Genomic DNA, 11,053 nt, shown 5'->3' on the forward strand with positions numbered 1-11,053 from the left:
CCTTTGGCCTCGCGGCCTCAATCTTTATATACCCATCGCAATCATTGTCAATATTTGGGGAGAACCCAACTGCGAAATCCGTTGCCAGTAACTTCATGACATGGTACAAAGGGGTGGCAATAGCGCCATCTAGTGCATTTCATCCATGCAATCCTTCGTATCCATCCAGTCCATTCCAGCAGGTGCAGACAAAATGCGGAGACAGGAAATGTATTCGGCCGTTCTCTTAATTTGTTACCGACAAGCAAATGTTTGGATTCCCTTTCCAGCTAATCAGCGTAGCTTCATCTTATGGCTGATGATTCGTAAACTTTGCTTGCGCATCCTCCTGTCGCGACTTCAACCTACACCGCCTACTGAGTGTCCTCCAGCAATCCAAACCTATCCACTTTTCTGACAACGAGATGCTGACTTTCTCGGCACCAACGACCTGTTTCAAAAACTGTCAACTGTATGTCTGCTTTGCGAAAACATTTACATAGCAACGGGTGCTTGCTAGTCCCTGCAGGGTAACAGTGCTATTGGTCGCAAACCAACACTGGAGTCTACTGGTCAAGGGCAAGCCGCAAAGCGAGTCGCAAGCGTTGTTAAAAACAGGCGACTTTGTGTGTCAGTGAGTGATCGAACCCTATCTGACCTGACCCGACCGACGCCGCAGTGCTTTGGAGGAGTGGAAGATCACATCCGACGGAGAGAGGGGATGCCATTCATCAAGAAGACACATGCATCCGTTTCAAAAAATGAGCTGCTGTCATCAAGTTGTCTTTGTGTCACACCGATGTTGCAACAGCGAGCAGCGTGTGTGCGCCATGCATAGAGACGTTCCATCACTCAACATGAAACGCAAACTGCTGGTCTCGGCTATTGCCAATTGCGACGCCGTGTGGGAGTAAAAGTACCGTCACCTCGAGTGATTACACCATGGTGGTCCAGGATCTAGTCATCGGATGGGACATGTTCGAATGCAAATGATAGTGCAGGATTTTGCAATGGCATCGATGACATGACTGGTGACGTCCACAGTGACGAAAAAAGGCGTTGAAGAGCATTTAACTTCTCAACAGATAAGGGCCAGTGGACACCTGTGGTAGTTGCTGCAGACCTGGTAATGGTAACGGGTTGAAATAATAGGTTTGGACTCCTTGGACTATGACACCTGCGCTTTAAAATGAAGGATCACGGTTTCAATGTCAGAGTCAAACATCGCGCCAAACCAAAATCAAGCCACTTCAAAAGCAGGTCATTTAATTTTGATGTTACTTTCTGATGGTTTCGGTCTCATCGCGTACGGGAGTAAACGTTGTTGAGATGTGTCCGTCACAATTTTGGTGAACGGAGGTCACAAATTGTTTTTGCACGGTACTTGTATACCTTGCTTGATACATTTTGCTTGTGGCCTGGTATGGAATCACATGGCTGAACTGAGGCCAACTGTTAAGTCGTCTAGCTGATCGAATATTCTACTCAAGGCGATCAAAACTTCAAAAAGAACAGAACGGTTTACTGTCTGACCATGCAAAGCATCAGTCAAGCCTTCACTAATGTCGTTAAAGCACACGTGACCTAACATCGACAGTTTTGTCACCCAGCATATGCAGAATTGATCATTTTACCGGTTCTGACGTTTTTTAACATTTAAGTCGAGTCTCATGAACGGATCGATTTATGGGATGAGAGCTCTTGCCAAGCAGCGTGTGTTGTGTGAGCCCGACTCCTACCATTCCTACCTGTCAGCCCTGACTCCTGCCACTTTGTGAATGCATAAAAGCGGTTCGAAGGTTATGCCAGAATGTCTGAGAGAGGCATGACTTTTCATTTTCATGCGGCCGCAGGCGCGCCCAGGAAAGCACTCTTGGCGCATGCGCTGGCACCCCGAGCACACGCGCCATGATGACCATGACCGAGCTGGGGCTGCCTTTCTGCTATGTGTGCTCTCGACTGTACCAGAGTCCCAACATCTTTCAGCACTCAGCCATTTTAGGGCCAAGCGAGGTGATCAAAGGAGAACTCACAGGGATAGGGAATGACAAACGAAAGAGTTGAGGATATCAACAGCTTTGCAAGAGTAAACGATCGACAATTATCGGGACAACGCATGGAGCATGGGCAACGCTGTGCAACGACAACGTGATTGCTGAGTTGTGTGGTACAACGGGGCCAAACTGAGCTCCGTTCAACGACATGAAGTGGGTTGTTCCACATATGCATGGAATGTTGAGGTAAAGTAGTCATTTTGAAGATCATTCCGTGCTGTTCACAGCGTTGCCCCCCTTATGACCTAATACTCTCTAGTTTCTGAGTTATACGCCCGCGAAGATGTGTAGAATATTGCGTAGACCATTTCAAGGCCATTCAGGCATGCATGACGCCAGAGCAACGTCATTCAAATGCTACCGCCCCTCGGGCCAGGTGGTGTTTAAGGTCAGGACAAATATTATCGTTCAGCCGTTCAGATCTACCGCCCTTGAGCGCGATTTTCAAATAAAGTGGGCGCCATTTGGCTCTCAAACATTGTCGAGCAAGCTGTGTAAGAATCAATCACGAGTCAAGTTTGTGCTGCATAATGAGATAAGTTGGACATGATGTCCTCACTTTCTAGTTATTACGGAAATAACACTTGCAATAGAATAACTCACGAATGACGTCATAACCAAGCATGTGAATGCAACTTAACATCTGTTATCCACGGCTAAATATGCAAGAACACCACGGGAATAGGCGAAAACACCAGCACATAACGACTTTTGGCTCAGCAAACACTTTCAACCCGTGCCGCTAGCTCACGATGACTTCGAGGTGCTACAAGTAAGTTACACTTTCGCATGGGTAATTTGGCAGTACCTCAAAGTCAAACAAAGGTTCTATGACGCAATCATACAATGATGTATTGAGGAGCATGTTTATCAAAAACAGAAATGGTGTTTTCTAGAGTAGTCTTTTTCACTTAAATGTACACCATGAGTTATAAGAGAATTCATTTTATCATATCTCATGCTTGCTTCAGTATCTTCATATGTGAGATATTCCCTGTAAATGTAAGGCAAATTGGGCGACTACATGACGCTAATCTCCCACCGCAGCTCCATCTATTCGTTTCAAAATTACGTAAGTCGTTCAGTGCATTAGCGAGGAACATAAGTCATACAGATAAGCCTTGTTACTCGGAAAAAAAAACAGGAGAATAGAGATATAGTTAGGTTGATATTTCGGAACACGTCTTTCTCGAAACAATAGCAGAAATGAATTATCTTCTAGGAATGAAGTGAATAGCAGAAGTGAATTCACCTCTGCCATTATTTCGAGAAAGGCATGCTGCCCAAATATCAACCTAACTATACCTCCATTCTCTGCGTTTTTCCGAGGAATAAGGCTCATACTACTGTCTCATCCACAGGTCCATCTGGTGAAGCCCAGGTTTTGTGGGATGTCCACGCGCACATCTGAAGTTGCAGACGCATGAAATGTTCACGTCGCTGCTCCGTTTGGACCCCGCGTGTTCTTCCCCCAACGGCGACGTTGGCTCTCGGCGAATGGGTCGAAGTCAGTGGGGTCCTGCTTTGTGAACGCGTGATGTGAGGCTACGCGCTTGGTCACGTGGTTACGTACGCCTGTGAGTTCGCCCCGAGCGGACAGTCACGTAACCGACCGGGCGTTGGGCCAGCGGCCAGTCGGAGAATGCAGACCCAACCGGCACCCGTGGCATGTGTCCGGGGCAGCAGCTGTCGTAGCTGCAGCTGTCGTACCGTGGCCGGAGCAACCGCGGTTTGGACGTAACAGTGCCGCCATGGTTGTTATGCGGACAGACTACTGTGCAACAGAGATGTTACGAAACTGTGGGGCTTAACTGCGGTGAAAGCGTGGTCGTGTTTTTTTACATCCATCTACTGAGTGTCTACTATAACTTTTAACCGCACTTGCTGGTGTCCAAGTTCTTTTAAATGGACTTATTTGACACTGCCAGTACTTGTTTCCTAACTTAAAGAGCTTCTGGCTATCATAAAACAAAAACTTATCCAACGTTTGAGCTCACTGCAGTCAGCTTAATCTTGTAACTTTGTGCTTAAGCCAATCAATCGTGCAGGTTTGTGGTTAAATACCATATTAGAAACGCTGTGAAATTTTTACGTAGCTGGTTGTTGTCTACCAAATCTCATATAACAACGCAAAAATAGCCAAACTAAGCTTTTGTCCTTTCCTCTTCAACCAAAACAGCTAGCTTTGAATTAAGGCTAACGTATCATAATCCACATGGTGTGCATGTTTTAGGAATATGGTCTTGATAGGCACGACTATAATCCTAAACTACAGGTATCTGCTAAATAAAACAAAGAACAAACCACGAGAAAATTCCTGCCGTGAAAAGCATTTACCAGCCTGCTTCATCACGAGAACATACTTTAACATACACTTACTCCTCTAGTTCGGACAACACACATATATTTGTAAAAAAGGACAGATAGTTTTCAAGGTCTGGCGGGCCAATCGCAGCAAGCACGGACCTGTGTTTTTCGGGACGAATACGGAGAGGAAAAGAATAACTGATGAAGCTGTGGCAATCAAACGCGGTGCCCCCCACTTGGTGACAGGAAAAGGACGTCATAGCGATGGTGTTCATGCAAGAAAAGATCGGATTGATCAGCTGCTACCATCCTTCCTCCTTGTAAAAGTAAGTATTTGTCTCATCACTTCCCAATTTGTTTTGCAAGCTACCTCGAAAATTGCTGGTCGAATTGGCCGACAGTGCTGGAAGTGGTTGACTGATAACTGCAGAAAAAAACTCGCAGAATATAACAATCGACACACAGGCTATACAGCCCTATAGGACGTAGAAATATTGGTCTAGCAATCCTTCCTCCTTGTAAAAGTTGGCATTTATCCGATCGCTTCCAACTTTGTTTTGCAAGTTACATGGAAACTTGTTCATCGAACTGGCCAATGACGATGGAAGTGACAGACTGGTCCTTTGTCCTCAAATCCGTATGAGGCGTAGAGAGATTGGCCTAACATAATCAACAAAATATAAGGGAATGTTTGGGCTGGGCAATTATGCCCAGTCATGCGCCAGCAAGGTATCACCCATCGACCAGCATGCTCTAAACTAGTGTGCGGCGTCTTATAAGAGACTCGGACTTTTTCAGCACGGGGAACACAAACGCGTATAGTTCTCGGAGCTTACTGCGCTCGAATCCCAATGCTGGGTTGTCTTAAAGGTAGTAGATAAGTTTTCTGTTTGCACCCAGCGCTCGCTGAAGTTTCAGCTATCGACCGATCACGGACCGGGCCCAACACATAATTCCTGCCTGCCGACTGCGCTGACATCGGAGACAGCTGGCTGCAGCACAGCATGAGAAACATTGGGTTGTGTCGTAAGCAAGCCGTTTGGCTCTGCTCTGTTAGCCTCTCTGTTAGTAGAAAGCTAAGAGCTCTTTACCATGCCATAAAACGAAGCAGCAATGTGGACGTTATTTCACGCTGCTGCTCCGCCACGTCTCAGTGCGGGTAACCAACGATATGTCATGTGCTTCACTTGTCACATTCAAATTCGGATGTAACTAGCCATCGGGTACTCGGGACGGTACCCCGCAGCATGCAGCGGCGTAGTGGGCTTGCTTTCAGACCTGTGTGAGCATGCGCTGGATGTACCGCCACACCGCCTGGGCACCGAATAGCGCCTGGTATGGCGCCGCACCGGGTAAGGAACAGGCCCTACTGGTCCGCATGCTGACCTGTCCGGGCCTGCTAAGACGGCCGGCCTCACGGATGTGGGTGGGCTGCTGGGAGCTGTGCAGCCGCCTGCTGGACAGCAGCCTGGTCAGAGCGGTCCGCAGCGAAGGCAGGACCTATTGCCTGCCGCTGGAGCGGCGACATATCCATCCGTAACTGTTTCGAGATTTTGTCGCTAGATGGCCCTGCGCTGAGAGTGCCATCTGGTGGCTCGAGCCTAGGAAGCCAGTTGTCACAGAGCGAAGCATGCATCGTTCGAATTGTTTTGCCGTAGCACCACGCCCAAACCAACAGATGTATCCCATATTATCCCAGACACGTGTTGCGAGCTCAACGCTCAGGCGCATTATGCAATCTGCAGCCCCGCTGAGCTTAGCAATTTACTTGAATCCCACGGTTGTTGTTGGAGGCACACACACACAAGATACCGCATACACCAGCACGACATGATATGATCGCATACGGGTGTTCGTAACACAGCATGACATGCACGGATACAAAAATCAAACTGCAAGATAGGAGGAATACAAGAGGAATTTTTCACTCCTTTTCCTATCTTTTATGTGAATTTTTCGCTCCTGCGTGATATTGTCTAACCACACATGCCAAGCCCATATTTCCGTTTCCGAGACTTTCAGATGTCATCCAGAACCGAGCTCACTTGAAACTACCAAGCAATAGCAAGGTTCCACAGAACCCGGACACCTATGGCCATGTCCTGCCTCACCTACATCTGAATCATGTCTATTGTATGCACAGAGCAAGGACGCCAGGTGCCTTCAAGCCCGAGAGCCCCAGCGACTCCAGGCGCTTGCATGCACCAAGTTTGGTTTGTTTATAAAATGCATCACAATCGGCAGCTGTGCCCCAAAGGCAAGGTTTCTCGTATCTCCCCATTTTTTTTTTTTTTTTGTCTCACCACCACACCAAGAAAGCAGAGCCTGGTACAAACATCAGCAAAGCCTGGTAGATAATTCTACTCAACGTATTTCTTTTGCCCAAAGAACCCTGGCCATTAAAATGCATCACTCCCAAAATGCACGAGTAAACAATTCAAGACATGCATGCTAAATGAAAGTTACAAGCCGAATATCACCGTTTGAGCGCTTATGTTCACAGATTTGAAGTCAAATCAGCTAACTATAAAGCTTTTTTCTTCAAAATATCATCAGCCTTTACATTTAGTTAATTGCTTTTCTTTTTTCTCGGTATCATGTGAGTGTGATACAAGTGTATGCTTCCTTCCTTTCTGATTGCCTTTAAAGGCACCATCCATTGCTTGAAACGTTGACCAATTTCTCTGCAAAATGCTCCAACTGCAACCTTGCAGGTTTTTTATACATAAATTGGATTTATTCGCCAGCCTACCAAACATATTTGATATGCATCAAAGAATGAACATCTCACAGGAAATGAAGCAGACAATTTGAAGCACGGAACTTATTTTTGCCGCCACGTTTGCCCTGACAAACCCTCAGTTAGCCGTTTTTTGGTTCATGGCGTTGCTCGATAGTGATGAATCTAAGCCTTTCCAGTTTCGCTAACTCACCTGTCTGAGGGCGAAATTTTGCCCTCTGATACTATTTAGCATGCATACCTCTTACTTGCTACACATTTTTATCTCGTAGGCTGGTGGACATAATTGATTTTTATATCTGAGGGTGGGTAGGATGACCCTGTATGTCAACATACCATGCGAAGTTGCTAACCTTTTATTTGGAGGGAGCGGGGGAGAAGTCTGCTCTTTAAAAGCCCGTTAGTCTCCTGTAGAACAAGTAATTGATTATCTTACCTGCTGTCAACGCATGATTTGTAACCAGAGTTAGCCATTTTCTATTTTAATCCATAGAGTTTGTGCCATAAGACAAATGATGATGCAACAAGACAAGCAACTGACTTATTTCGCTCCACACTCTTGATTATTTGCGTCAAGTTTCTTGAAGTGGTCCCTCATGGCTGCTTTAACACGATGCACGTAGTTCCCCCACCCCGGGATCCCGGGCTTCTCTCTCAAGAGACCAAGTATGCCCCGAGTCTGCCTCTCCTCCACTTATTGAAGCGTTCCACGCCTATGGGCTATGTGCCACGTGCATGCCTTAAGTATGACATCGGATATGATGTACAACGTTGTGTATTTTGTTGTGGAAGTTACACCTACATTTCGTTTTGCCAGCTTATGATAAAGTTTAGCAATTGCAGGAAGCTACGACCATCTCTATGTGCGGTTGTGAACCAATGCTTCTAAATAGCAGCATTGCAATGCCAAACACATTTATTTTCAGCGCATAACATCAGATAAGACCACAGCAGACAGAGACCACACGAGAACAAGCTGACGAGCCGTCGATGCCATGAACCAGATGTTCCATGATTCGAGGCTTTGAGGTCGGCCTACCGAGCAATCACACACATGCTGCCGTCTGCGTTTATATCATGATAGGCTAGATTGTAGCATGATTGTATGGTTGTAGCAGGCTTTTCCCCTGATTGCAGGGATATGCATGCCTTTTAATCGTCCGAAGGTTTCAAATCTTTATTCGATATTGCAAAGCGTCGCTGTACATGGAAGTCCACATCAAACGGTGGGTACCGAGTTTTGGAGAAAAATACGTGCTGAAGAGAACTTGTTCTGACACTAGTCCCATTGCGGGGAGGGGGAGACATGGCAAGCCCAGAGCCCGACGGGACAGAGCCGAGCGCCGGCCCACTCTGCCCTGCCGGCCGCTGGTGGCTGGATCCCGGTGTTGTGCCGCTGGTTCCTGTTCATCCCGGGGCCGGCGGCGCCATAGCAGATCGGCGGCTCTAACTTAGATCGATGCCAGTGTTCTGCGTGATGTAGTCCAGGTACTCGGTGACGCGGGTGAAGACGGCCGGCACGCCCGCCTCGCAGCCCTGGGCCGAGCCGTAGCTGACGATGCCCACCTCCAGGAAGGAGCCGTCGGCTTGCTGGACCTGAAGCGGTCCGCCAGAGTCGCCGTTGCAGGAGCTGGTGCCTCCCGTGGTGCTGACGCACAGCTGCGTGCTCGGCGGCCGCCACGCGCAGGCGCTGTTGGCGATGATGGGCACGGTGACGTCGCGCAGGTAGCTGCTGATGGAGTTGACGGAGTCAGAGTAGCGGCCCCAGCCTGACACCTGCCCCTGCTGGCCGGCGAAGCTCTGGCTGCCGTGTAGAGACTCGCGCGGCAGACACACCGGCCGGATCTGGTCCGAGAAGGTGACGGCACTCGGCAGCTGGATCAAGCCGATGTCGTTAGTGAGGCTGCTCGAGCTGTACCTGGGGTGGGTGTGCAGCACGGTGGAGGTAACGGTCAGGCTGGGGGAGTTGACGAGCGTGCCACCAAGCCGGACATTGACGGAAGTAGCGCCGTCCGTGCAGTGTGCCGCTGTCAGAACCCAGCGGTCAGAGATAAGCGAGCCGCCACAGAACCAGCAGCTGTTACCCTGGCAGAGTTGCAGCGCCGCCATCCACGGGTACTCCTCGATCTCCGCACGCTGGCCTCCTGTAATGCGGCCGCCGCTGGCCGATGAGATGCCGCACGTGCCGTCGCTGGAGCCTCCGCCGCCACCGGAGCTGCCGGAACCGCCGCCGCCAGAGCCGCCGGAGCCGCCAGAGCCGCCGGAGCTGCCTACGGAGCTGCCCACGGAGCTGCCCACAGAGCTGCCCACAGAGCTGGAGCTGCCGCCGCCGCCGGAGATCTGGTACTCGCAGTAGAAGCCGGGGAACTGTCGGCGACGGTTCGACCGGAAGTAGAGGTTCAGCACGGAGCCGGTGGAGGAGACGCTGAATGGCACCGAGCGGCGCATATTGCCGCACACCACGAATGTCTCCTCTTCGCTCCATTCGCCGTCCAAGTTGAGCAGCAGGAAGTCTGTGTAGCGGCGCCGACAGCCCTGCGTGTGAAAGCTGAAGCAGGTGAGACTGACGCTGCCACCCTCGGGCGCCTGCAGTGACAGCTCGCAAGAGGCCCGCGCCGGGTAGTCATCCGGGTATCCGGGCGACGTCACCGCGCCGCTGCCGTCTGACAGGGTCTCCACGTCGCAGATAGAAACGTTGGCGCGGTCCGAGGCGGGCCGCAGGCCGGGCGGTGCCGGGCGCAGCGGCGACTCACTGCGCGGTGCGAGCCCGGTCCAGTCATCGCGCAGCACGCGGAAGACGTTCCTCTGGGGCAGCTTGGTCCAGTCGGACGCGGCGCCGGCCGCCACCGCCAGGCACAGCACCAGGAGAGGTCGCATCGTGTCGTAGACTGCTGTGGTGCCGAACTGGCAGGTCGCCTTCGTTTTATAGCGCGGAACGACGATGCTGACGCAGGCGCGAGACAACTGCCGCGGTCCGATGGATTTGGACGAGTCATCGTGGCCATTTGCAAGGCCTTGGCAGCGGAAGCGGCTGATGCACCTCAAATAGGATTCGACGGCAGGACGGTGCTAGCACATAGCATTGCTTTGTTACACAGAATCGCACAGGTGTTGATTGGACACGTGAAGGATGCGAAGACGTTGTTAATTTGCTTAGCTGGTCGGGGCACGGGCTGTGCCGCGTCGTACTGTATGTGGAGCGCCACTTGCGGAGTCTCCGGTTCTGGTAAGTTGATGGGCAGAAGAGGTAATGCTGGAGGAATGCGAGGGAGAGGAAAAGAGGAAAAGAAAGAGAGAGAGAGATGACGAGGAGAGAGAGAGAGATGAGGGCGAGAGAGAGAGAGAGAGAGAGGAGAGATGATGAGGAGAGAGAGAGGAGAGAGAGAGGAGAAGAGAGAAGAGAGAGTGAGACGAGAGAAGAGAGAGAGAGAGAGATGAGAGAGAGGAGAGAGGAAAAAATAATGTGAGGCGAGATATGTTCAACTTGGATGTAACTAAGCGGCGGAAGATACCTTGAGTCATTTGTGCGACGCCTTTGGCCTCGCGGCCTCAATCTTTATTACCCATCGCAATCATTGTCAATATTTGGGGAGAACCCAACTGCGACATCCGTTGCCAGTAACTTCATGACATGGTACAAAGGGGTGGCAATAGCGCCATCTAGTGCATTTCATCCATGCAATCCTGCGTATCCATCCAGTCCATTCCAGCAGGTGCAGACAAAAAGTGCGGAAGAGGAAATGTATTTCGGCCGTTCTTAATTTGTTACCGACAAGCAAATGTTTGGATTCCCTTTCCAGCTAATCAGCGTAGCTTCATGTCTTACGGCTGATGATTTCGTAAACTTTGCTTGCGCATCCTCCTGTCGCGACTTCAACCTACACCGCCTACTGAGTGTCCTCCAGCAATATCCAAACCTATCCACTTTTCTGACAACGAAGATTGCTGACTTTCTCGGCCACCAACGACCTGT

At 50.0% G+C, this 11,053-nt stretch overlaps 1 protein-coding gene across 1 annotated transcript; it reads right to left on the bottom strand.

The window, feature by feature from the left end:
* Nucleotides 1-7,978: 7,978 nt before the first annotated feature.
* LOC119099441 (brachyurin-like) lies at nt 7,979-9,919 on the bottom strand. Its single transcript, XM_037222597.1, has one exon. The coding sequence runs from the start codon at nt 9,526-9,528 to the stop codon at nt 8,527-8,529; it is 1,002 nt and encodes a 333-aa protein (XP_037078492.1). The 5' UTR covers nt 9,529-9,919; the 3' UTR covers nt 7,979-8,526.
* Between the last annotated feature and the right edge of the window lie 1,134 nt (nt 9,920-11,053).

Source organism: Pollicipes pollicipes, unplaced genomic scaffold (assembly GCF_011947565.3).
Source record: "Pollicipes pollicipes isolate AB1234 unplaced genomic scaffold, Ppol_2.1 Scaffold_4740;HRSCAF=5597_pilon_pilon_pilon, whole genome shotgun sequence".
NCBI classification, from domain to species: domain Eukaryota; kingdom Metazoa; phylum Arthropoda; class Thecostraca; order Pollicipedomorpha; family Pollicipedidae; genus Pollicipes; species Pollicipes pollicipes.